At 40.3% G+C, this 26,435-nt stretch overlaps 2 protein-coding genes across 2 annotated transcripts in view; both read right to left on the reverse strand.

Moving 5' to 3' along the window:
• Positions 1-2,641, reverse strand: part of prx (periaxin) — a 60,797-nt gene extending 58,156 nt beyond the window's left edge. Inside the window, exon 1 of the mRNA XM_061877603.1 lies at positions 2,569-2,641. Within this exon, the coding sequence (XP_061733587.1) occupies positions 2,569-2,626 (58 nt within the window). The 5' untranslated portion in view covers positions 2,627-2,641. The remainder of the gene's footprint in view (positions 1-2,568) is intronic.
• A 5,610-nt stretch (positions 2,642-8,251) lies between these two features.
• Positions 8,252-26,406, reverse strand: pld3 (phospholipase D family member 3). Its single transcript, XM_061877609.1, has 12 exons — positions 26,246-26,406; positions 23,411-23,499; positions 21,820-21,870; positions 21,593-21,750; positions 17,897-18,077; positions 17,694-17,811; positions 17,459-17,586; positions 13,118-13,315; positions 12,909-13,052; positions 12,674-12,835; positions 12,494-12,593; positions 8,252-8,686 (listed from the first exon to the last, which is right to left on the reverse strand). Exons 2-12 carry the CDS (start codon positions 23,435-23,437, stop codon positions 8,499-8,501), a joined length of 1,455 nt encoding a protein of 484 aa, XP_061733593.1. The 5' UTR covers positions 23,438-23,499; positions 26,246-26,406; the 3' UTR covers positions 8,252-8,498.
• Positions 26,407-26,435: the final 29 nt, after the last annotated feature.

The following is a 26,435-nucleotide window of genomic DNA, read 5'->3' on the forward strand; positions in this document are numbered from 1 at the left end:
TAAATTTGTATTTAAATTTTATTTGATATGAGGTGGCGACTTGTCCAGGGTGTACCCCGCCTTCCGCCCGATTGTAGCTGAGATAGGCCCCAGCGCCCCTGAAAGGGAATAAGCGGTAGAAAATGGATGGATGGATGGATGCCATTGATATTTTTTTATTATTATTATTATTTGAAACTCGATGTTGCATGTCACTATAAAGTTACTGTATATAAATAAGCCTTGCTTGTTCAATGTTCAATGCAAAACTTGTTTGGGTCCCTATTAAAAGGTTAATTTGTTCAACCTTGGCCCGCGGCTTTGTTCAGTTTTAAATTTTGGCCCACTCTGTATTTGAGTTTGACACCCCTGGCCTATACCAATACCGGTGTGGTAAAGTTTTGATTATTTTTTTCCTATTTGACAGTTAACCATTATCAACACAATATTTAAACCAGATTTTCTTGTATCACATGAAACTGTTTGAGCAAAACAAAATCAATAATATACAATACCTAAACAAAGCAAACACAACAATTTATTACTATTCATTTAAATCCTCTGGTTGTGGTCCTTAAGTCCTCCTGTGTCTAGAGATTAGTGTGGGGAAAAATGGTTGATTGATTGATTGAAACTGTCGATTCTCCGATGCATCACGATTAAAACCTGGACGATTCATGAATAGATGGACAAATGTTCAAACATTGATTATTTACATGATTGATTGAGACTTTTATTAGTAAATTGCACAGTACAGTACATATTCCGTACAATTGACCACTAAATGGTAACACCCGAATAAGTTTTTCAACTTGTTTAAGTCAATTCATGGTAAGTATGTTAAATAATATTTAGCTGTGGTGTTAAACTATCTTGAATGTGAAGTAGTGAAACACAAAAAGAATAAATACTTTGTACATTTTAACAGAATGCTAAAAGGAACCACGTTACAGTAGAGAGTAACCAGCTAAGACTAAAAATAAATAGCGTCAGCCGGGGGGGAGAAGGTTTATTATTGGCATTAAAAGAGCAAATTTGTTACAAAATGTGTTTGTTGCCATTGTGGGGGATAGTGTCAGAAATTCTGTTGGGATTTTGTAGTGATTATGTCGGAATATTGAGGAGTTTTGAGAAGTTGTGTCAGGCGGTTTTGAGGTGTTGTGACATACCGGTATAGTGTTAAGATGCTGTTGTTAAGGCTTCAAGGATATTCTAAGGAAGTTGTCGTCACGGTTTTCAGAAAGGTGTCATTATGTTGGAAAAACTTTGAGATTAATGTTGAGATAGTTTTGGAATAGCGTTGGATAGTTGTGGTGGAGGCATAACGATCGTAAAGGTGTTTGGATTCTGTGCACAGGGTTTTGGGTATTCTATGAGAACGGTGTTATGATAGTGTTGGCATGTTTTGGCAGTATTATTGGGATAGTTAGAACATGTTTTGAGTATATTGGGATTTTTTTTTCAGGATGTTGTGGAGAACTACTGTCATGCTGGGATGTTGATCAGATGAAGAGGAGGTTTGGCCAGGACAGTGCTAGGGTTTTCTGGGGAATTTGCAGGGAGGGTGTTGGCATATTGTCAAGATGGTTTTAGGATGCCTTTGGGATGAGGTGGTTTCTCTCAATGTCAGCAAACATGGACATTGATGCACATAGACAGGATTTAGATACCTACACATTTTGTGTGCTTCTGGGATTGAGATGTTCCTGAATCCTCATTTAATGCTGGATGTCACGCAGCATTAACATCTTTAACCTCAAACATTAATAATCAGAACTTTTTAAGTGGAAATTATTTTTTTGCACATAAAGAACTTCCAGTAGGCATAAAGTCAAATGACCATTCCAGCAGAGAACATCTAATCAAACTAACTCAAGCCCAAAAGGATGAAAGACTGCAAACAAACACTGGTTCCTCCTGTCAAGCCAAAGCAAATGTCACAGGATCTCACATTATTGCATACAAGCATCAAACTACAAGGCAGACACTTTGACGTGTAGTCATCTCCATCAATTAAAAATCCTAAGATTTGGTTAATAGTTGCTTTTAACCATTATCTGGTGTCATATTACATTTGAACTAATTAAATATCTTGAAGAACAGACCCAAGTCAACTGTCCAACATGACAACTATCTTTCAAAGTACTTTGGTTACATGTCCTAATGAACTAACTCAGTCAATGGTCCAACGTGTCGTCTTTCCCAGTAATTTGGTTACATAGATGTCTTAATGAGCTGATCTTAGTCAACTGTCCAGCATGAAGCCTTTCCCAGTAGTTTGGTACATGTTGTAATGAACTAACTCTGTCAACGGTCCAACATGATCTCTTTCCCATTACTTTGGTACATGTCCTACTGAAATTACTGCATTTAACCATACCCAACATAACGTCCTTCCCAGTACTTTGGTACATGTCCTAATTAACTGACTCAGTTAACCGTCCAGCATGACATATTTCCAGTACTTTGGTTACATGTGCTATTGAACTGACTCCATAGTCAACGGTCCAACATGACGTCTTTCCCAGTAATTTGGTACATGTTCTAATGAACCGATCCAGACCGCCACCAAAGTTTTTTCATCCTGACCTGCATCAGAGGAAGGTGTCCAGGTGACTCTGAATATTCCACGGAGACACTCACACATGGTCCGCAGGAGGACGCCGCTGGAGTGCACCAACACAGCTGCCTGCACTCGAGCCTCGGGGTGGGCGGACGCGATCCCGAAGGTGGGCTTGATGCGACGCTCTCAATGTGGCTCACACCGAGTGAAAGACCAAGCTCAGAGGACGGATGGAGGGGAGCAAAAAGATGGGAGAAGGGCAGAGAGGGTAAAAAAAAATCTAACAGTGAACTTTGCATTCTCACATCATCAGTGTGTGTGTATGGAGTAGGCGTGGGGTGTCCGGACAGAATGGACGCGCATTAGCTGTGGAGGACAGTCAGCAGTTTGCCGCGTGTCTCTGCAAAACTCCATTGTTGTTGGCGCTGGAGGCTTTAGCCGGCCTTGTTGGTGGGCTTAGAGGGGCTGGATGTTGGACCCCAACACTGGACAACGAAGCCTAATTATTGCGGCATCAGAACATCTTTTTAATGAACACATTGTCTTCTTGTCATTGCCCAAAACGTGTCCACAAAAAGTACTGAACCTGAAACTTTATTTGTGACAATTCATTATGGAAGCTATCATGAACCCTAACCATCTGCTTTTTTAGACTATTTTAGGGCTTGAGTGACATCATGTTGTCCAGCTAGCAGGTTAGCTCGCTACTAACTGATTAGCTTTTGTAGTATTAGATTTAGTATTCAGGATCAATACTGTTTCTTATGTGCGTCAATGATATTTGCATGGGTTCCAAACTGCTTGAATGTATTTTATATTCGGACAACACAACCTTTTTTATTCACAACAAAATATTACAGATGTGTTAGAGGTGGTTGGAAATGAATTCATCAAAATTTAAAAGATGGTTTGTTAATAGACTATCCTTGAATACTAGTAAAATGACATTTTGTGATATTCTGCAGTAGTAGGTAAAGTGTGGATACTTCATATGTCGAAGAAGTTGAGATTCAAAGAACACGAGATCACGTTTTTGGGTGTTATGATTGATGAACATTTGTCATAACAATCACATATAAATTATAAACAATCTAAAGTATCTAAAACTATTGCTATAACTCACTGGTTGTTCCATATCTAACAAACTGTATTAAAGTGTGGGTTAGTGCCTGTAAAACATTTTTAAATTCAATCTTCCTTCTACTGAAAAGAGCCGTAAGAATCATTACTGAAATGCATACAGAGAACCCACAAACCCAAAATTCAAAAAACCTGAACACAGGACATGCAACAATTCTTCCAAACAACATTCAAAACAAAAAAAGAGAAAGTAATTAGAATCTGAAAGGAACTGAGATCTTTAATAAATCTAGTTTTAGAACAGTGCCAATGGAAATAAGTATTTCAATCATACAAGTAATTTTATGGAACAAATTTGAAAGTGGAATGAAAAAATGTAAATGTATTTCTGTATTCAAAAAAATGCAAAAATCATGTTGATGAAAAGATATGATTGAGTAGAATAATTTCTTCATTATTGGTCTAATTGTTGTAAAATGGTAATATGGCTTTGTAGTCATACTTATTAAGGTTTATTCAGGTGTAGTGGAGAAGAGGCTACACCGAATAGTCGAACTTCAGATTCCAGAGGAACAGTGTGGTTTTCGTCCTGGTCGTGGAACTGTTCTTGGCAGGGTCCTTGAGGGTGCATGGGAGTTTGCCCAACCAGTCTACATGTGTTTTGTGGACTTGGAGAAGGCATTCAACTGTGTCTCTCGTGAAGTCCTGTGGGGAGTTCTCAGAGAGTATGGGGTCTGACTGTCTGATTGTGGCGGTCCGCTCCCTGTACGATCAGTGTCAGAGCTTGGTCCGCATTGCCGGCAGTAAGTCGGACCCGTTTCCGGTGAGGGTTGGACTCCGCCAAGGCTGCCCTTTGTCATAGATTCTGTTAATATCTTTTATGGACATAATTTCTAGGCAGTCAGGGCATTGAGGGTATCCGGTTTGGTGGCAGCAGAATTAATTCTCTGCTTTTTGCAGATGTAGTCCTGATGGCTTCATCTGGCCAGGATTTTCGGCTCTCACTGGATTGGTTCGCGGCCGAGTGTGAAGAGACTGGGATGAGAATCAGCACCTCCAAGTCCGAGTCCATGGTTCTCGCCCGGAAAAGGGTGGAGTGCCCTCTCCGGGTTGGGAAGGAGATCTTGCCCCATGTGGAAGAGTTCAAGTACCTCGCAGTCTTGTTCACGAGTGAGGGAAGAGTGGATCGTGAGTTCGACAGGCGGATCGGATCTTCAGTAATGCGGACTCTGTATCGATCCGTTGTGGTGAAGAAGGAGCTGAGCCTGAAGGCAAAGCTTTCAATTTACCAGTCAATCTACGTTACTATCCTCACCTATAATCATGAGCTTTGGGTTATGACCGAAAGGACAAGATCACGAGTACAAGCGGCCAAAATGAGTTTCCTCCGCCAGGTGGCGAAGATCTCCCTTAGAGATAGGGTGAGAAGCGCTGCCATGCGAGAGGAGCTCAAAGTATAGCCGCTGCTCCCCCACATCAAGAGGAGTCAGATGAGGTGGTTCGGGCATCTGGTCACGATGCCACCCGAACGCCTCCCTAGGGAAGTGTTTAGGGCACGTCTGACTGGTTGGTGGCCACGGGGAAGACCCAGGGCACATTGGGAAGACTATGTCTCCCGGCTGGCCTGGGAACGCCTCTGGATTCCCCGGCAGGAGCTGGACGAAAATGCTGGGAAGAGGGAAATCTGGGCTACCCTGCTTAGGCTGCTGCTGGATGGATGGATGGGCTTTGTAGTCACCAACATTGAAAGTCAATTGTTGTACTGGTGAAAATAGGGGGCAGATATTGTACGTTTTTAACTTCTTTCAGCTGTTTTTCATTCATATTTGACTTAAATATGATGTTGATTGATTTTTATTTTAATCCTTTGTTTAATGAATGCATTAAATAAATGAACTAAACTTCTTCCAGAGATAACTGAAGCCAAATTTACACCAAGCGGTACACTAAATCTTCAGTTTTGTGTAGTGATACTTGATGGTGCTACTTTCAATAACAGAGATGCAACAAAAAATGCCCTAAACTGCTTGGCGCTAACATTAGCATGTAGCAGAGGGTCACCATAATGCTGTGCGAGCTAACACTAACAACGAAATAGCATGAAGTCCAAAAAGGTCACTTTTTGGTATATATCTAAAAAAATATACAAATAATTAAAAAAATGCTTTAAAAACCTATTTAATGTCTGATTGGACAATTTATGAAAACAGTTGCTTGTTATAATTCTTTGTAGCAGGAATGTTCTCTGGATCATGCTTTAGCATGATTAGCCTTCTAGTGGGCGTGATGTTTACTTAAATATTCTTTTTTTAAATTTAGTTTTTGTTTTATGGCTTTAGTTCAGTGGCCAGCAGACAGAAATAGACACACCATGGGTTGGGCTCTGCTGCATTCCTTACTACATAATTACACTGGAGGGGGACATGTTGTCCAATTTAAATACATTCATTTTCTAACAGCAATACTATAATCTAATGAAATCCAACACCTGAGTGGTATTTCAAAGCCTAATAATGTATGTTATTACAATATTAGCGACATAATATATTGCTAGCCAATACATTAGGTGTATTAGAAATAATTATAATGTACCTTTTGTAATAATTGTAGTTTTCTGCTTTTAGTTTCTTACCTTGACATTATTGTTGTATCCGGCCACCCTTTAGCCACGCCTATTTCCTTGTGTCTCAGCCAATCAGGTTCTTGCATTTCTGAACAACTTCACTTCTTTAAATTAGTGGATTTTTTTAAGCAACAGGAGTGCCCCCTGGTGGTAGCTTTATCAGATTTTTGGCATGTTTTAACATCCATCCGTTTCTACCGTTTATTCCCTTTGGGGTCGCAGAGGGCGCTGGTACATCTCAAGCTACAAAACATATAAAAGTTAAAGTACAAATGGGTTATACTTGTATAGCGCTTTTCTACCTTCAAAGTATTCAAAGCACTTTGACATTATTTCCACATTCATCCATTCACACACACATTCACACACTGATGGCGGGAGCTGCCATGCAAGGCCCTAACTACGACGCATAACGGTCAAGGGTGAAGTGTCATGCTCAAGGACACAACGGACGTGACGAGGTTGGTAGAAGGTTGGGATTGAACCAGGAACCCTCAGGTTACTGGCCACTCTGTTAAGAGAGTAGCCGGGAGTGCAACATGAGCGCCCCCTGCTGGTAGCTTTATCACGTTTCTGGCATGTTTTGACATAAAAGTTAAAAGCCTACTGAAATGAGATTTTCTTATTTAAACGGGAATAGCAGGTCCATTCTGTGTCATACTTTATCATTTCGCGATATTGCCATTTTTTTGCTGAAAGGATTTAGTAGAGAACATCGACGATAAAGTTCGCAACTTTTGGTCGCTAATAGAAAAGCCCTGCCTTTACCGGAAGTATGTGCGCGTGACATGACAAAATGCAGGGCTCCACACATATTCCCATTGTTTTTAATGGGAGCCACTAGCAGTAAGAGCAATTCGGACTGAGAAAGTGTCAATTTCCCTATTAATTTGAGCGAGGATGAAAGATTTGTGAATTAGGATATTGATAGTGAAGTAATAGAAAAAAAAAGAAGAAAAAAAAAGCGACGGCTCCGGGTGACGGCAGTGTGCGTGTTTCAGATGTAATTAGACACATTTACTAGGATAATTCTGGAAGATCCCTTATCTGCTTATTGTTTTAATGAGATTTTAAAGATTGTAAAGTAAAGATTGTAAAGACATACCTCGAGGTCGGATGGCTGCGGTGAACACACATTGTCTCAGAGAGAAGCCGAGGAGCCAAGCTCAGAGCTGCTGCGGGATGACGAATAATCCACCGATGTCTTCGGTAAGATATATATCACAATTTCCTCATCCAAAAACATGCTGGTTGACGTGAGTAAACACTTTCGCTGCTTCACAACAAACAAAGAAACACCGACTGTATCTCGGTGCTAAAGGCAGCTGCAATACACCGCTTTCCACCAACAGCATTCTTCTTTATAGTCTCCATTATTAAATGAACAAATTGCAAAAGATTCAGCAACACAGATGTCCAAAATACTGTGTAATTACGCCATGAACAGAGACGGCTTTTTAGCTGTGTGTCGTGCAGTGCTAATATGTCCTAACAGTCCGTGACGTCTCGCATATGCGTCATCATTCCGTGACGATTTCAACAAGAAACTCGCGGGAAATTTAAAATTGCAATTTAGTAAACTAAAAAGGCCGTATTGGCATGTGTTGCAATGTTAATATTTCATCATTGATATATAAACTATAAGACTGCGTGGTCGGTAGTAGTGGGTTTCAGTAGGCCTTTAAAGTTAAAGTACCAATGAGAGTCACACACACATGCTAGGTGTGGCAAAATTATTCTCTGCATTTGACCCATCTCCCTTGATCACCCCCTGGGCGGTGTGGGGAGCAGTGAGCAGTAGCGGTGGCCGCGCTCGGGAATCATTTTTGGTGATTCAACCACCGATTCCAACCCTTGATGCTGAGTTCCAAGCAGTATCCTTTGTCAAATGTGATATTTGTGATGCTTTAAATGTCAAACTCAAAACGTATTAGGAATAACTTAAATTTGTCCAGACTCACCTCTTCTCGATTAGTTGGACAGTTGATTTGATGTTCGAGGACAAATTAAATTTCAATTTTATTGGAATTCACTTCCGTTAATAATATCCTGTGATTTGATTATTTACAGCATGGCAGATTCCCACAAACAGTTTTGTTCCTGAGATGCGCTGCTATGGATAAAGTCTGGACATGTAAAAATTATGACATCACCATGGTGGTAAAGTGTCATGTCTGTCAAGAGTCTTAAAAATGGCCGAGAGAGCAGCTTTTTTTGTGTTGTCGAACGCTACGGGAGTGCGGGATGCGTGGACTAGCAGACAACTTTGTGGTTTGTGTGCTGCGTGAGGGGGACGCTGTAGGCGGAGCTCCAGTCTCTCTCGAACACATGCCTCAGCTGTGATTGGATGGTGGGCCCTCCGGACGCGGATAATGTCTGGTTGACCACCAAGGCGGATCCTGCCGTGTTCAAAAAGTAGTCTCCTGACCAGTTGGACGTCCCTGAAGACACAAATAGACCCAACCTCCTTTTAATAGAAACAACATGCAGCTTTTATTACTATTTAAATCACAGAGGCGTTTTTTTTTTTTAATTGTTTACTGTTTGTTTATTGTGGCCAAACAGCTCAAATTTTGTTTCATCTGACCACAGAACTTTCCTCCAGAAGATCTTATCTTTGTCCATGTGATGTCAGATGAAACAAAAAATTAGTTCTTTGGCCACAATACCCAGCAATATTTTTGGAGGAGAAAAGGTGAGGCATTTAATCCCAGGAACACTATCCTACCGTCAAGCATGGTGGTGCTAGTATTATGCTCTTGGCCTCTTTTACTGCCAATGGAACTGGTGCTTTACAGAGAGTAAATGGGACAATGAAAAACAAAGATTACCTCAAAATTCTTCAGGACAACCTACAATCATCAACCCGGAGGTTGGGTCTTGGGCACAGTTGGGTGTTCCAACAGGACAATGACCCCAAACACGTCAAAAGTGGTAAAGGAATGGCTAAATCAGGCTAGAATTAAGGTTTTACAATGGCCTTCCAAAAGTCTTGACCTAAACGTGTTGACAAAGCTGAAGAAACAAGTCCATGTCAAAAAACCAACAAATTTAGCTGAACTGCACCGATTTTGTCAAGAGGAGTGGTCAGAAATTCTACCACAAGCTTGCTAAAAGCTTGTGGATGGCTTCCAAAAGTGCCTTTTTGCAGTGACACTTGCCAAGGGAGATGTAACCAAATATTAATATTGCTGTATGTATACTTTTGACCCGGCAGATTTGGTCACATTTTCAGTAGACTCATAATAATGAGATAAACTTCATGAATGTTTTTTGTGACCAACAAGTACGTGCCCCTTTCACTCTATCACAAAAACATAAGAGTTGTAGAAATTATTGGAAACTAAAGACAACCATGACATTATATTTTTTACTAGTGTATGTAAACTTTTGACCACGACTGTTTATACATACATATATAAATATTAAGTGTATCGACTGTGTATGTATATTTATAAATAATATATATATATATATATATATATATATATATATACACACACACATACACACCGCAGAGGCCACCACGGTGTATATGTTTCTTTTAGTTTTTATTCATAGCTGTATGTAGAATTGGCTGGTTGTATCAGCTCCGTTACTTTAATGTCTTGAATGTTCTTTGTGTTCTTTGATGTTTGATGTTTCCCTCTTACACACATGTAAGAGGGATGTGTACTATGGCTATGAGTTGTTTTTTTCCCTTGGCCACAGTCTGGACCCCCTCTCCAAGGCCCGGAGACTGATTTTGTATATGTTATTTTAATCTTCTATTTTTTTCTCCCATTGTCCCCCCCCCCCACTTGTTTACCTGTATCTCACCTTTTTTGTAAGGGGCGCTGGAAGCCGGCAGACCCGTCAGCCATCCTGTTCTGTCTCCCTGTAATGTTTTTCTGATCTTGAATGGGATTGTGCTGAAAATTTAAATTTTCCTGGAGGAACTCTCCTGACGGAATAAATAAAGTACTATCTAATCTAATATATATATATATATGTACACACACACACACACCGTATTTTCCGCACTATACGGCGCACCTAAAAACCTCAAATTTTCTCAAAAGCTGACAGTGCGCCTTATAATCCGGTGCGCCTTATATATGGACCAATATTGAGCCACAACAGGTCTCGCAACTACAGTAAGCAGCCGCCAACCATATTTTCCCCCGTAGAAGAAGAAGCGCAGTGCACCGCGCGCTTCTTCTACGGTAAGCAGCCGCCAACTTCCTTTCCCCTCGTAGAAGAAGAAGCGTGCGGTGCATGCGGGGATATATGACTGCGGGAGGCGTGCCGTTTCTGTGTGTTTATGTAGAGACCCCAAAATGGCTCCTATTAAGAGACTTGCTTACGACGCCGAGTTTAAACTCAAGGCGATCAGTCACACAGTATAACACGGGAATAGAGCAGCAGCGAGAGAATTTAACATTAACAGCAGCGAGAGAATTTAACATTAACAGCAGCGACACTGACTCGTTTTATGACGACTTCGACGAGACGGAGCCGGGCATGTTGGATGCTCTATTCGCCCAACTGTTTGATTCGAACACTGAAGAAGAAGAATTTGAGGGATTCGTGGATGAGGAATAACTTAATCAAGTGAGCTTTACATGTTTATTTTGTGTGTTGTGTGACATTATCGTTTGAGCAATGTTGAGTTATTGATATATTATTGCTTTGCACTATTTCGAGTGTTACTATATTGTGATTGCACTAACGTGTGATTTACCGTAACAGTATCAGACTGTTTTTTGCGTGTTTATTGAATCGGGGAAAATAATAAAACACTTATTTATTCATTTTGGGAGTGAACGGAGTTGTCAGAATGCTGGTTTGTAATCTATTAATAAAGTTTGACTGACCTATCTGACAGTTTTGTTGACATTCCCTTTAGCGCAGCTCCATCTAAAGCAGTGGTTCTCAGACAGGGGTACGCGTACCCCTGGGGGTACTTGAAGGTATGCCAAGGGGTACGTGAGATTTTTTTAAATTATTCTAAAAATAGCGACAATTCAAAAATCCTTTATGAATATATTTATTGAATAATGCTTCAACAAAATATGAATGTAAGTTCATAAACTGTGAAAAGAAATGCAACAATGTAATATTCAGTGTTGACAGCTAAATTTTTTGTGGACATGTTCCATAAATATTGATGTTACAGATTTCTTTTTTTGTGAACCATTTAGAGTTCATGACTCTAAATGGATCTCTATTACAATCCCCAAAGAGGGCACTTTAAGATGATGATTATTTCTGTAGAAATCTTTATTTATAATTGAATCACTTGTTTATTTTTCAACAAGTTTTTAGTTATTTTTATATCCTTTTTTCCAAATAGTCAAGAAAGACCACTACAAATGAGCAATATTTTGCACTGTCATACAATGTAATAAATCAGAAACTGATGACATAGTGCTGTATTTTACTTCTTTATCTCTTTTTTTCAACCAAAATTGCTTTGCTGTGATTAGGGGGTACTTAAATTAAAAAAACGTTCACAGGGGGTGCATCGCTGAAAAAAGGTTGAGAACCACTGATCTAAAGGATGCATAACGTAACCCCAGCCTCTACTGTAGCATCTATTCTATGCGCCTTATAATGCGGTGCGCCTTATATATGAACAAAGTTTTAAAATAGGCCATTCATTGAAGGTGCGCCTTATAATCCGGTGCACCTTATAGTGCGGAAAATACGGTATATATATATATATATATATATATATACATATATATATATATACATATATATATATATATATATATATGTATATATATATATATATACATATACACACACATATTATATTATCATAAAGGATATATAATTATTATAATTGGATATTAAGTCACATCTACCTTGTTTACTTTTGTGACAACCTCCTTAAAGTTTTGCTAGGCAAGTCAGCAGACTCACCAACATGCACTGTCACACTACTATTAAAACCTCTATCGTTGGTCATATTTGTATAATTTATATCGTATATATTGCGCAACCTTAGTACAGATAAAGGTCTTTACTTTCCTGAAACGGGGCAGTGACCCAGCAGATGTGAGGGTTTTAGAAAAAAATAAAATTAAAAGGTTTTCTGAGTGTGGCAAACTGCACTTACTTTCTGCATTACTTTCTGCCACCTAAAGGAATGGAGTGGGATTTCTTTTTCTTCAGTGCGGACAAATCCAGCATTATTTGGGCTTGGCACTGATATGCATTGTTTTGTCTCTTTGATATTTCGTATCGGCTGGTGAACTTACCAATATAGGCGACCTTGTCGGTCACCATGTATTTGTTGTGGTTGACTCTGGCGTAGGGTATCAGCTTCTGCTTGGTAGTGGCAGGAACCATGAAGAGTCGCTGCAGAGAGAAGAGACGGGTCGTCTTTCAGCTTGTGATGTGCGTTACAGCGCCTTGGGATCAACATGGCGTCTGCTCACCGCCTGGATGTCCAGTTTGCTTTTCGGCTCGTAGATGGCCGCTAGCGATTTGAGGAAAGGGAACGTGGCGGGCGACGTGTGAGCCCAGCAGCTGATCAGCAGCCGTACTCGCACGTGCTTCTCGTAGACCACCCGCCTCAGCTGGGTGTCGATGGCATCCCAGTACCTGGGAAGGGTCGGGGGCGCACTGAGTGTGATGGGTCACTTTAGGAAACGAGGAGGGGTAATAAGAGAGGTACCTTGGCAAATGAGAGAACTCCATTGTGGGCAGGTAGTTCATGACAGAGATGTAGATGAAGCTTTCAGCGTCCTCCATCACGCTCAGGATGGACTCCAAGTCAGATGTCCTCCCGGCGGCACAGAGGGACGGAGGAGAGCTCTGATGGGCGAGAAGAAGAAAAACATTTGCGGGGAAAAAAACAAACAGCCTCGTCGGAGCCTCACCGACAAGTAGACACTGGAGGGCGTGTTGTTGAGTGGCAGCTGGAGGGGCGTGTCCTTGTTGTACGCCGTGGAGTAGTTGCTGGGCCATGGAGACGGAATGGACTGGCTATCACCCAAGAACCAGTAGGCCTCGAAGATCTTGGACAGGTCGTTAGCCAGGCAGCTGCAGTTGTAGACCACAGCACCCAGCTCCTTCACCTGGAACACACACACGATGCTTTGTCGGATAGGATAGATGGGATGTATTTTGGGGTGGTTTAGCTCGGTTGGTAGAGTGGCCGTGCCAGCAACTTGAGGGTTGCAGGTTCGATTCCCGCTTCCGCCATCCTAGTCACTGTCGTTGTGTCCTTGGGCAAAACACTTTACCCACCTGCTTCCAGTGCCACCCACACTGGTTTGAATGTAACTTAGATATTGGGTTTCACTATGTAAAGCGCTTTGAGTCACTACAGAAAAAGCGTTATATAAATATAAATCACTTCACTTCACTATCCCAAAATGGGAATGTGGTTGCAGTGCAGACACACAGAGACCCCAAAAAATTAAGTAGAAATACATGATTAAGGCATGAGGGAAACGTTACAGAACATGAAATAAATTTAAAAAAGAGCAAAAAGATGATGCAACCAGCTGACACGTCAGCGGACCTGTGTCTACATACAGTGACAAAAGTAAAACAATGAAAACCCCAACAATTTGCAATTAAATAACACAATTTGCGCAAATACGATTGCACCATGCATAGACAAACAACAAAACAAAAACTTACGCCTCCTCCTAATATTTTTATCCTCTAATGTCCATGTTGCCTGAACTTGAAACTTATTTTTCCCATAGGAAAATCATGGAATAGAAATGGTCTGTTCCAGGGTCAAGCTATGGCCATAATAAAAGCTTTATTTAGCGTACAGCAATGTTTGAAGTCACATGATAACAATCTTCTCTGTCATCCAAGGAGGGATGAGTACCTTTCACTTTTGAGTCGATGTGGTGCCAATTCCTGGTACCTGGGAATAGATACCGGTACTTAATGGTACTGATTTTTGGAGGTTTTGTATGTGTTTAAATGTGTTAATAAATGTTAAATGATTAATAATAATTTTAGAAACAATTCTACCATCATCCAACACTGAACAGTGCTGTCCAGTTTTCTTGTTTTCTTTCTCTCATTTGCACGTACTGTATTACACTGTATTATATAGTAGACTTTGCATGCAGTTGCAATTCCTAGAATTCAGTGGTGTATAAACTCCTGTGTTTTGCCTTAGCCAGATAGTAGTCTTTGCCATTAAGCTGAGTGTGCCAGTCTTTCCTTTTGTTGAGTCGTACACAATGTTTATATTACACGCCAGCTGTTTAATTATAACGTGCATTTTTGCTGTAGTTTTCATTACCAAATTTGGAGGTGTCGAAATTGCCATGTAAAATTGCTAATGCTAATATTTAACATGTCGATGGTAAATCCAATGTAACGTAGCATCGACCAAGCGCATTTTGAAAAGTGTAGCCTTGCTGTACTTTCGAGCGACGTCTTCTTTCTTTGTTGGCATGGAAAATTTTAAAATTACCTTGAGGCAGTCTGACTGAATGCTTGATTGCTTGTTTCCCAGCCTAGTGCTTGAGCCGGTAGCGGGTCTGCACCCAAACTTGACTGTCACTACACGGTTCGTACCGTAATACACGATCGGTCTAGCATGCGCAAAAACTACGTCACTTCCTGTCAACTTGTTTTATAGCAGTTATGTTTGTAGCACACGTCACTGTTACCACAGTTAAACTTTTTTGTCATCTTCATTTCAATAACAATGTCATATAAAACATTACATACAAAACAACAAATGAAAACAAACGGTATTTAAGGATACAGTATTCATTTTAAAACTGTACAGATCCATTGAGAAACCCAAACGATGAGCTCAGCAGCCTTAAATGATTAAGAAATTCATCTTTACTTACATTAAATACATCCATTCACAACACTAACAATTTAAAAGTCAAGTTATTGTTAGGTTGCAGTCATAGATTTAAGTGAGGCGCCTTGTTTGAAAAAAAAAAAACGACGGAATGCAGGCAATATCTATAAAAGTATCGAATTTGGTACCCATGACTACAAACAAGTGTAAAAAGAAAGGAAACACTGTCAACTAAAATAAAACACATGGTTTGAAAGGGCACGTGATTTTGCAATGCATTGTGGGTGTTGGGTAGCCATTTTTTCTGGACGTAGGGTTTGTTTACATGGCTGTAATGTACCCGCGGTAATGTGAGAAAGCAACAAACTGGCTAAAAACGGATCGTGCAAAAAAAAAAAAATCAAGCGACAGTACCGAGACAAGCTGTACCCTTTTTTAAAGACTCGCTACCTTGAATAAATACATTAAATTGGGGGAATTGACTCATAAGCAAGTCCAATGAACAAGAAAGGTGAACTAACAGTGTTGGGATTGTAATCATCCAAATATGATTAGCAGCAAAGTCAAAAGCCGTCAATATTGTGGCTCGGAGAGCGAACGCAGGAGACTAGTAAGCTAGGCGATGCTAACTATTCTTACAAGCGAGCTTGTTTTGACGCCCCTGTTGTCAGGCCCAATTTTTGGACACTCCTCCTTCGACTCCCATCCTTAAACGCTACAATATTTAATTAAAAAAACGCGGAAATAGATGTTTATGAACACAATTTCCGTGTTCCCGCAGACATTTCACATGCCTGAAACTTACCAGTGTGAAAATGCTGTGAACCCACCAACATGTACCAGGTGATGGTGTTAAAAGTCTTGTTTAAAGGGGAACATTATCACAATTTCAGAAGGGTTAAAACCAATAAAAATCAGTTCCCAGTGTCTTATTTTATTTTTCGAAGTTTTTTTCAAAATTGTACCCGTCCCGGAATATCCCGAAAAAAGGCTTTAGAGTGCCTGATTTTCGCTATCTGCGAAGCCACCGTCCATTTTCCTGTGACGTCATCCAGTGATGCCAATACAAACAACATGGTGGATACCATAGCAAGATATAGCGACATTAGCTCGGATTCAGACTCGGATTTCAGCGGCTTAAGCGATTCAACAGATTACACATGTATTGAAACGGATGGTTGGAGTATGGAGGCAGATAGCGAAAACAAAATTGAAGAAGAAACTGAAGCTATTGAGCGAATAGCTATTGACGCTATTCGGCCATGTCTGCCTTAGCATCGCCGGTAAAATGTGCGGACCAAACGATCGGGACTTTTGCATTCACACTGGAGCAACTTAAATCCGTCGATTGGTAAGTGTTTGTTTGGCATTAGATGTGGGTGGAAGGAAACGCTGGATGCAAATACAACTACAAATGTACATACAGCTAGCCTACATAGCATGTTAGCATCGATTAGCTGGCAGTCATGCTGTGACCAAATACGTCTGATTAGCACATAAGTCAATAACATCAACAAAACTCACGTTTGTGATTTCATTGACTTTATCGTTGGAAATACATCTGCTTTGAGTGTCGCAGGATATCCATTCATCTCTGTGCCATGTCTGTTGTAGCATCGCCGGTAAAATGTGCGGACCAAACGAGGGTCTTTCGCATCTCTTGACACTGGAGCAACTTAAGTATGTCGATTGGTAAGTGTTTGTTTGGCATTAAATGTGGATGGAGGGAAAGGCTGGATGCAAATATAGCTACAAATGAGGCATAACGATGCAATATGTACATACAGCTATCTTAAATAGCATGTTAGCATCGATTAGCATGCCGTGCTAATCGATGCACATTCTACGCAAATCAACTTGAATCCGTCCCTGATCGTGTTGTTACACCCTCCGACAACACACCGACTAGACATGATGTCTCCAAGGTACTGGAAAACAGTCGAAAAAACGGAAAATAACAGAGCTGATTTGACTTGCTGCGTGTAATGTGTTTGAGAAGATGGCGTTGACTACCTAGGAGACGTCATGTTTTGACGTCATCGCTCCGAGAGTAAATAATAAAAAGGCGTTTAATTCGCCAAAATTCACCCATATAGAGTTCGGAAATCGGTTAAAAAAATGTATGGTCTTTTTTTTGCAACATCAAGGTATGTATTGATGCTTACATAGGTCTGGCGATAATGTTCCCCTTTAATCGTCTCACGGCTGCTATACAGACTATTCATTGTCTCTTTAATAGCTTCGTAATCTGACTTCCTTCAGTATTGCTTTCACGCTGGCAATGAGAAAAATATCACAAGTTAATGATGTGCACGTTCTTGCCATGCTTTGAACTTACTCAGCTGTGTAGATAAGCTGCTATTCAAGAGTCCAGCAAGACCCAAAATGTTATCGTCACAATTTCAAGCCCTATACTTTGTGTTTGTACCTGTGTGAGGGATCTCCAGTCCATGTTAGCGCTGCCGATGTAAATGTGTTTCTTGTCCACCACCCAGAATTTGGTGTGGAGAACCCCTGTGGTGAGCCTTTTCATGTTGACGGTCTTAATACTGGCTCCTACAAACACGCACATTTTACTTGATGTTTCCATGGAAATTTGTGACTACACAGTACAGTCACGTGACAAAAACACATCATTCGCATTGAAGTTTTTGTTGACTCACCAGAGGCGTTGAGAACATTCAGGTTGTCAGGAAGTCGACCTCCAGTCGGCGCGTTGACGGCAATGCGGACCGACACGGACCCCGTGAGCTTAGCAAGGTTCTTCAGGACGTTCTCGCCCTGCGCGTTGGCATCAACTGATAAATGTCACGGCGCATGCGTCGGACCGTGTTGTAGACGACTACGTCAACGTGTTGGCGCTGACCTGATCGGCTGTGGGCTCTTCAGTCCTGGTGTCATTGTTAGTGAGCGTCCAGTAGAAGGACGCAATGTCCACGCTGCTGCGGGCTTGGGCCATCAGATCGAGCCAAGCCTGGTAGATGGAGCCATGAGTGGTGCTGGAGTTGAAGTCCATGCCCTGAGGAATGCTCTCCACCAGGAAGATCCTAATGAGGAGACCAGGGACCTCATGTATTAAAACTGTTCGCACAAAAACCTTTTTCACGGCAAAGTTGAGATGTATCAGGAGACAACTGGATGTGGAAATGTGCGGTGCCTCAGAACAACTTCATGGCTGTTATAGACACATTTCTACATGCTGTGGATATTTCGCTGACACTCAGATGTGATGCGGGTTAAATGTGTGAATAAAAGAATGTCGAATAATTACTCTTGAGACTGATTGATGTGCACACCAGAAACATAAGAACAATCAACACACCTTTATATTTTGATATCGGGGATCGAACCCAGGACCTTTGTATTGCACACGCACTAACCACTGTACCACCGTGCTGCTAATTACTAAAAACAATATTGTAGCTAAAACTGCACAGATAAAACATGGATCAGGTAAAACAAAAATAGTAGCAATTTGTCACAAAATTCTGTCATTTTATTTGCATTAGTCTGTGTTACGTAGGCGGTTTGGACTCCGTTAATATTTGGCATCAAGCAAAGCAGCTGGGTGAGCGTCTACATATCTACATGGGCACAGCAGAAGAGATATTTAAGTTTATTACCTTTGGATCTGACTGCTTTTTTTAATAGTTTAGTTAAGTTTGAAGCAAAGGTAGTAATACTTTAATCATGCAACCTTTGGCGAGGCTTGTTTCAAACCCTAGCAGCAAGGCACTTCCGTGTTTAGAGCGTTATCTTGATCAAGAGTTTTGAAGTCTAAATAGCTGCCATATTGCGCTTCAGGCAACCTCTTTATCAAGCAATAGATTTGCCTTTATTTGCCATTTTTCCTCTCCCTGCAGTGCCTTCTTGTGGGCTCTGTGAGTCTGTCCGCGCTGACACACTAAACATGGCCCTCAACATGAAAAATAGTACTGGTATTTTTTTTTAAAGGCAGCATAGTACCGTTTTGAAATCATTAGTACCGCGGTACTTTACTAGTACATGTATACCGCACAAACAAACACCCGGGTGTGTCCAAATACACAAAAGCACAGCCAAAGAGGTGAAAAAAACAACATAAAATTATTGGCATATTAGCCAGGTATCTTAAATTTCATTCCAAGACAGCTGAACATTCCGGAATTAAAGCACAATTTGAAACCATAGACGGTTTTCCTAATGTATTTGGAGCTATCGACTAAACGCACATTGCTCAATATCCCAAGGCACCAGGAAACATTTATGCGGATCAATGGATGTGATGTGCAAATGTATTGAAGCAACATTGTAGCGATGTGGCCTGGTTCAACGCATGGTTTGTGCGTTCTGCGCCATTTGTGGCTTCATGGTGAGTGACTACATACATTTATGTAATCGTCTTGATTTTAATTCCTGCAATGCAAATTGAGCATATGTGCCCCCAATATTTTATATCCTGTCTTTACAGTATCATTACGAATAGGTAGTTAAAGACAGTGACTTGCTGTCTTTTCTGGTTAAACTACATCTGAAGATCTTTCAAACCAGTCCCTGATTTTCGCTGTGTGTCTCAGTCATAATGGAAATAATAATGGATTCGATTTTGTATAGCGCTTTTCCAGACACTCCATATTTACACACTGGTGGTGGTAAGCTACATAGACCTGACAGAAGCGTGGTAATTGATTTGTGCCTACGACCCCTCCGACCACCACCAAACATTCATACACCGGCGTGAGCAGCAATGGCGGCAAGGTGGGCAATAACATAAAAAAATACAAGATAAAAAAATAAACTTTTGGCCTTCCTATTGCCTAGATCTCAATGATGCAACTTCCTGTAAACCAGGGGTTCTTAACCTTTTAGACCTCATGGCCCAAATTTTCCACTACGGAGTGGTCCGGGACTTACTCAATTATTAACACTGAATTAGTCATCTTACTCTTGTTTTTTAATCATATTCAATAAATATATCGAACCGACTTACAGTTTACAACATTGCCAAATGATATGAAAGCATGTGTTAATCAAAAATATTATTTGTTTAACACATAAATCTTAGGCTCAGGTCAGGCTGATTAGAAAAATACACACTAACCAAATATACTACATTAGGAGGGGACTCATAAATAACTGATGAAATATACATACATCCGGAGGGGGGGGGGGGGGGGCGTCGCTGGAGCCTATCTCAGCTGCATTTGGGCGGAAGGCGGGGTACACCCTGGACAACTCGCCACCTCATGGCAGGGCCAACACAGATGGACAGACAACATTCACACTCACATTCACACACTAGGGCCAACTTAAGTGTTGCCAATCAACCTATCCCCAAGTGCATACGTAGACATATAATTGTGTTGTACTAACATAAATAAATTGAATTAGTAATTATGTTTAAATAAACTATCAGTTTATTTGAAAATAAAAAATGAAAATACAGATTCAATGTTTTGGTCATAATTTTTACGCTTAAGAAACTTCTCAATGACTTTAGCTCCGGACTTCCTCTGTTTGATATTGTCATCACTGCCAAAATACGCCGCAATCTAATTCAGGTGCGTGGATCGCGTACCGGCACACAATTGACTTATCTCCTCACGGTATATAAAAGGGGAAAAGGAGGAGAGATCGAGCCAGAAGGAGTTGGAGAGCCTGCAGTACTGGAAGAGAGAGAGCGACAGAGAGCGAGCCGAAGACAGCGACGACGAGGGCGGCTGAATGCGACCGAGGAGCGAGCAGTGGAGAAGGAGCTGAAAAGCGACCCGACCGCAGACAAGCTTGTGTTATTGAAAGAATAAACAAGAGTCAAACCTGCAAATCATTGTCCTTCCTTGATGGTCCGTGGAACCCGCAGGACGACGGCAAGAGTCCGCCACAATAAGAGTTATTAAGAGTGACAGGTAATAATGTAGTTGTTACACCTGTCCTGCTGTTTGGATCGGCGCAGACCCTAGTCGAAGAGCACAGGAAAGACATTCCCTTCCGGGTCGATGCCATTTCAATGCCTTTTAATTTATATTTTGGCCTTGTAAAATTGTTCTTTGACTGTGAGTGTTTAATGTAGTTTAAGATTTTCTGTTAAAATAAAGCCAATATTGACATTTTCCATAGTTCCCTTTATTTGGAAAAGTAGCGATATTCATTTTCGTACCAGTACCGGTACTAAATCATTGGTATTGGAACAACCCTAGTTTGTATTATAATTAACACTATTTCATGGTAATGTCTATGTCTAATTTTAGGAAGTGAGAAGAGGCAACAAATGCTGTTTTTCCAGTGTTCATGGTAGTTAAAATACAGTTTTAAATTAATCAGATCACAGCTACACAACATAATATATTGTAGAGTAAATTTTATTGTACATTTATTTCTTGGGGAAACAAAATGGTACCAATTTGGTGGACTGGCCCCTATTTCATTAATAATTAATTCATTTAATTTTACAAAGACGTGGACCAAAAGAAACAACCACCTCCTGGGCTGCTCCGATTTACATGCTGCACCCAACAATTCTAGTTTGCTTTCAGCCGAATGAAAGCAGACAATTTAATTATTTTTTCTGTTGGCGTTTTCTTACTTGCATGGGTCCAAGCAGGACTCGACCGAGTCCAGCCGTAAGTCGCCACTCGCTTTTGGAGGCGCGGACAAAGCAGTCGGCACCAGCAGGTTGTAAAGCGCCGTGGCAGCCAGCAGCGAAGAGGCGACAGCAGCCAAGGCCAGCAAACAGCAGGAGAACTACGAGCAAAACCCCAACAGATGTTTGTATTCGTTGCCGCCTGTGACTGAATTCACCATGTGTCTTACCGTTTGTGCTTTTCTGTTGGAGTCCGACCTTGTCCATCTGACGTTTGCCAGCTGGAGAACAACATGGGCAACGTTAGTTAGGGAAGTTTTTATAGGTTAAGAATAGAATAGAATAGAATGCCTTTTATTGTCGTTATACACAGCTACAATGAGATTAAAAACAACTCCCACTCCAGAGAACTTTTCCCACTCCAGACTGGGCCCCCTTCGGATACCTGTCTAGATTCTATTTTTTTCCTCATCCTTCCCCAGCGTTTACCTTTTTCCCATCTTTTACGTGGCGCCTTGTGGCGACCCATCAGTGTTCCTGTTTGGTAACCCTGCACGCTGTTTGTCTAATCTTGAACGGGTTTGTGCTGAAAACAAAGTTTTGTTGTACTTGTCCAATTACAATAAAGACCTACCTACCTACAGTATCAGTGCGGCAGTCTACAAAATATGCAAAACATAGGAAGAAAATAAAAGTAGTGCAAAAGGAGGTAGATGAACAGTCCCGTCCTGAGAAGATGGTCTGTAAAACATAATCTATGCAACATTTTGACCACAAGGAAGTTTTATCAATTAAGAACAAAATAATAATAATATGACTCCTTTAATGCGCCCTATAATCCAATGCGCTTTATATATGAAAAAAAATCAAAAACAGACCATTCTTTGGCAGTAGCCTTATGATGCACCCTCCATCCATCCATTTTCTACGGCTTATTCCCTTCAGGGGTCGCGGGTCGGAAAATAAGTTACTTAAAACAGTGGATGTTTTTTTGCCAAAAAAATAACAGTTTGTTGTAATAAATATGATTAGAACATTTTAGCCTTATGTTTGTGTTCAATTACAGTGTGTTTATCCTAAACATTCCTGCCACTTCATATTACAAACTATACATTTTAATTAAGCTTTTTTTTTTTTTTTTACATATACCACAATAATATAATACCGTGGCCCTATTACTGTAACAGTATCATACCATAAGATAAAAAAAAAAAGTTGATCTCGAGTATTTTGCACCTAAGCAACACAAAATTGGCCCCAGTGGGTGAATGTGAGTGTGAATGTTGTCTATCTGTGTTGGCCCTGCAATGAGGTGGCGACTTATCCAGGGTGTACCCCGCCTTCCGCCCGTGTGCAGCTGAGAGAGGCTAAAGCACCCCCCGCCACCCCGAAAAAGACAAGCGGTAGAAAATAGATGGATGGATGACACAAAAATGGCAAAAAGGACAAACACAAACCTTTGTGAAAGAGTGAGGAAAAGCTTATTATATTTTCAGAATGTTTCAAAGGTTTGTTTTAGCCTTTTTTAAACATTTTCCTTAATTAGTCAGTGAAAAATATAGAAGGTGTGTTTAGATGTAGTAGTTTTTTAATCCAAGAGTAGATAAAAAAGTATGAAATAAATTGTTATCAGAGCAACATTATCAGAAAGATACGGACCAGTAGTACAACTACTTTAAGTATTATTCTTATTTGATATATAATGTCAGTGTAACCAGCAAAAACGGACAAAATGGTCATGAAGTCATGCTTGTCAAAGATGGCCGACCACAAGATAAATTGTAAAAGGAGAATTGAAACTAGAGAACCGTGTCGTTTTACCTTCTCGTAGGGGATGTCTATAGCCATGTTCACGCAGGAAGTCGCTCTGATTTCATGCGGCGGCTCAGGCCCAATGATCAAATGTTCTCCTGTGGACAGGAAAAAGCAGTTTCATGTCTTGCGTTTGCGGCAACAACGCGTGACGACTAAAGCGGCAGCAATTACGTGAGCCGACAAAGAGCTGTGCACAAAGAGAAGGTTCCAGGAGTTTTTGTACTCTTTGTGAACTCACTCGCTTTAGTTATGCAGCGATATTAGGTTGATATTATTGTGTTAATGTCTACAGGACATCAACACAATAATATAAATGTTACAAATAGTCATACTGTGAATGAGATATATAGAGTTAGGCAAGTGGTGAAAAACACAAAGAGACTTCTGCTTGACGTTGGACTTCTTTTTTTAGCTGATACTGACAATTTGTGACACATGTCACGTGTCCTTATATGCTGCTTAGTGCAGATTTTAGCGGTCATGTGATAGTGTTTTTTTAACGGAATAATGAGGACGCAGTTAGAACATATCCATATTTCTGACTTCCCTCAAGTTTTTCATACTATTTTGTTAAAACTTAGCAAACCTGTTATTTTTTCAAAAACAGAATCACAGTGTTTTGGTCGGTTAGAAGTATTAGAAATGTTGGTACTGATCATGATTATATATGGAATAAAGATAAAGATTTTTATCAATATTAGTATTAACATACAACAATTATTTATCATTAATAACAGCGTCAACACAATACTCCCGTGCAAAGGCAAAATCCAGTAACTCAATTTTGGTCAAAACTGAGCTGATAATAATTTTGGAGTTACTAGGTGATATGTTTTACATTAGTGTATGCGATATTGTAATTTGTTCCGTAAGTAAGCAGCTTACTTACGGAACAAATAAATCGATATTTGGATCGATTTATTTAACCATGTTCCCTTCATAGAGTGTCCTTTTAGTCAACTGTTTGCGTTTTTAGTTCATTAATGTAAGTAAGCAAATGAATAAGAGTGTGTCATACAAGCTGAAAAGATAAAAAATAATAATGCTAAAGCTTGACGCATTAACATAGCACAGTGTTTCTCAAATGGGGGTACATGTACTCATGGGGGTACTTGAAAGCATGCCGGGGGTACGTGAGATTTTAAAAAAAATATTATATAAATAGCAACAATTCAAAAATCCTTTACGATATTTATTGAATAATACTGCAACAAAGTATGAATGTAAGTTCATAAACTGTACATCAAATTAAGTACTAAGCTATTCCATTAATTACCATAAACCCAGAGTTTTCCCCCATGCCTTGATGGTTTGATCGTACCTGGCGGTGCCGCACAACACCAACTGTTAATCAACTATCGATGTAGGAAACAATGGAGGCATGGTTAAAGCGTAGCAGTAATGCAGCTGAAAACGAGGAGGAACATGTGCCAAAGAAGGCCAAACCAGAGCCGGCACAATTCAGACAGTATTCCGAAGAATATGGGTTAATGGGATTTACGGCTTCGAGTTGTAACCCCCCCAAGGCATTGTGTTTTTTCTGTTGAGAAATGTTAGCTAACAGCGGCATGAACCCTGCACATCTTCAGCGGCATCGCAAACACACGGTCATTCCATGTTTAAAATTCACGGAGGTGAAACTTTACTATGGATCAGAGCGGACATGGATCCCAACCGAATGTCAAACAGCAGGTTTTGGTGAGAAAATTGTGGTTAAAAAGTCGCTTCTTACCGGATATCAGCTGAGCTTGTGCCTCCCGTACAGCTGCCGTCGACTTCCCCGAGACACTGCGCGTCAACACCCGGCCGTGGACGTACACTTCCGACTATCACGTACTGTTAAACTCACTAAAACACTAGCAACACAATAGAAAGATAAGGGATTTCCCCAAATTATCCTAGTAAATGTCTCTAAAAACATATTAATCTGTCTCAATGCAACGCGATTGCAATCGTGTTTTTTTTTTACTTTTTTTTTTTTCTAGTCCGTCGCTATCAATATCCTCAAACACAAATCTTTCATCCTCGCTCAAATTAATGGGGAAATTGTCGTTTTCTCGGTCCGAATAGCTGTTTTTGTTGGAGGCTCCCATTAAAAACAATGTGAATATATGAGGAGCCATCAACATGTGACGTCATCGTCTGCGACTTCCTGTAGAGGCAGGGCTTTTCTCCAGTTGCGAACTTTATCGTGGATGTTCTCTACTAAATCCTTTCAGCAAAAATATGGCAATATCGCAAAATGATCAAGTATGACACATAGAATGGACCTGCTATTCCCGTTTAAATAAGAAAATCTCATTTCAGTAGGCCTTTAAGTTCATGAATCCAGATGGATCTCCATTACGATCCCCAAAGAGGGCACTTTAAGTTGATGATTACTTCTATGTGTAGAAATCTTTTTTTTATAATTGAATCATTTGTTTATTTTTCAACAAGTTTTTAGTTATTTTTGTATCTTTTTTTTTAAATAGTTCAAGAAAGACCACAATAATTGAGCAAAATTTTGCACTGTTATTAAATTCAATAAATCAGAAACTGATGACATAGTGCTGTATTTTACTTCTTTATCTCTTTTTATCCAACCAATAATGCTTTGCTCTGATTAGGGGGTACTTGAGTTAAAAAAATGTTCACAGGGGGTACGCCACTGAAAAAAGGTTGAGAACCACTGACATAGCGTATAAATGTGTGATAATTAAAAACAAAGAAACACAACACGTGATGCTTTCATTGGAAGAAGCGAGCTTGTTTTGTCAACAAGTCGCTGATCAAGCAAAAGTTAAAAGTCAAAGTTAAAGCAAAAGCAAGTTTCTTGAAGTTATTTTTAATTTGACTCACCTGCTCAAACGCATCCTGCCCCGCTAAAATCCCCACACAAAAAAACACACTTTTAAAGCAGCTTTTTCTAGCTTATTTTCAGCATAAAAACAAAGAAATGGGTCAGCGTCATGAGAGGCTAGCTAGCCTCAGAGGCTACAGTGAAATGAGTGATAGTCATCTGACCGGACCAGCCAGCCAATCAGGAAGT

The sequence above is a fragment of the Nerophis ophidion genome, linkage group LG18, assembly GCF_033978795.1.
Source record: "Nerophis ophidion isolate RoL-2023_Sa linkage group LG18, RoL_Noph_v1.0, whole genome shotgun sequence".
NCBI classification, from domain to species: domain Eukaryota; kingdom Metazoa; phylum Chordata; class Actinopteri; order Syngnathiformes; family Syngnathidae; genus Nerophis; species Nerophis ophidion.

What these genes read in the sequence shown, in the direction of transcription:
- pld3 (XM_061877609.1), bottom strand. Translation starts at nt 23,437, where the DNA reads ATGGCTATAGACATCCCCTACGAGAAG. An exon ending in AAGAGCCCACAGCCGATCAG is followed by an intron (nt 17,812 to 17,896) that starts GTCAGCGCCAAC and finishes GCCAACGCGCAG; the next exon opens with GGCGAGAACGTCCTGAAGAA. An exon ending in TCTCTCATTTGCCAAGGTAC is followed by an intron (nt 12,836 to 12,908) that starts CTCTCTTATTAC and finishes CTTCCCAGGTAC; the next exon opens with TGGGATGCCATCGACACCCA.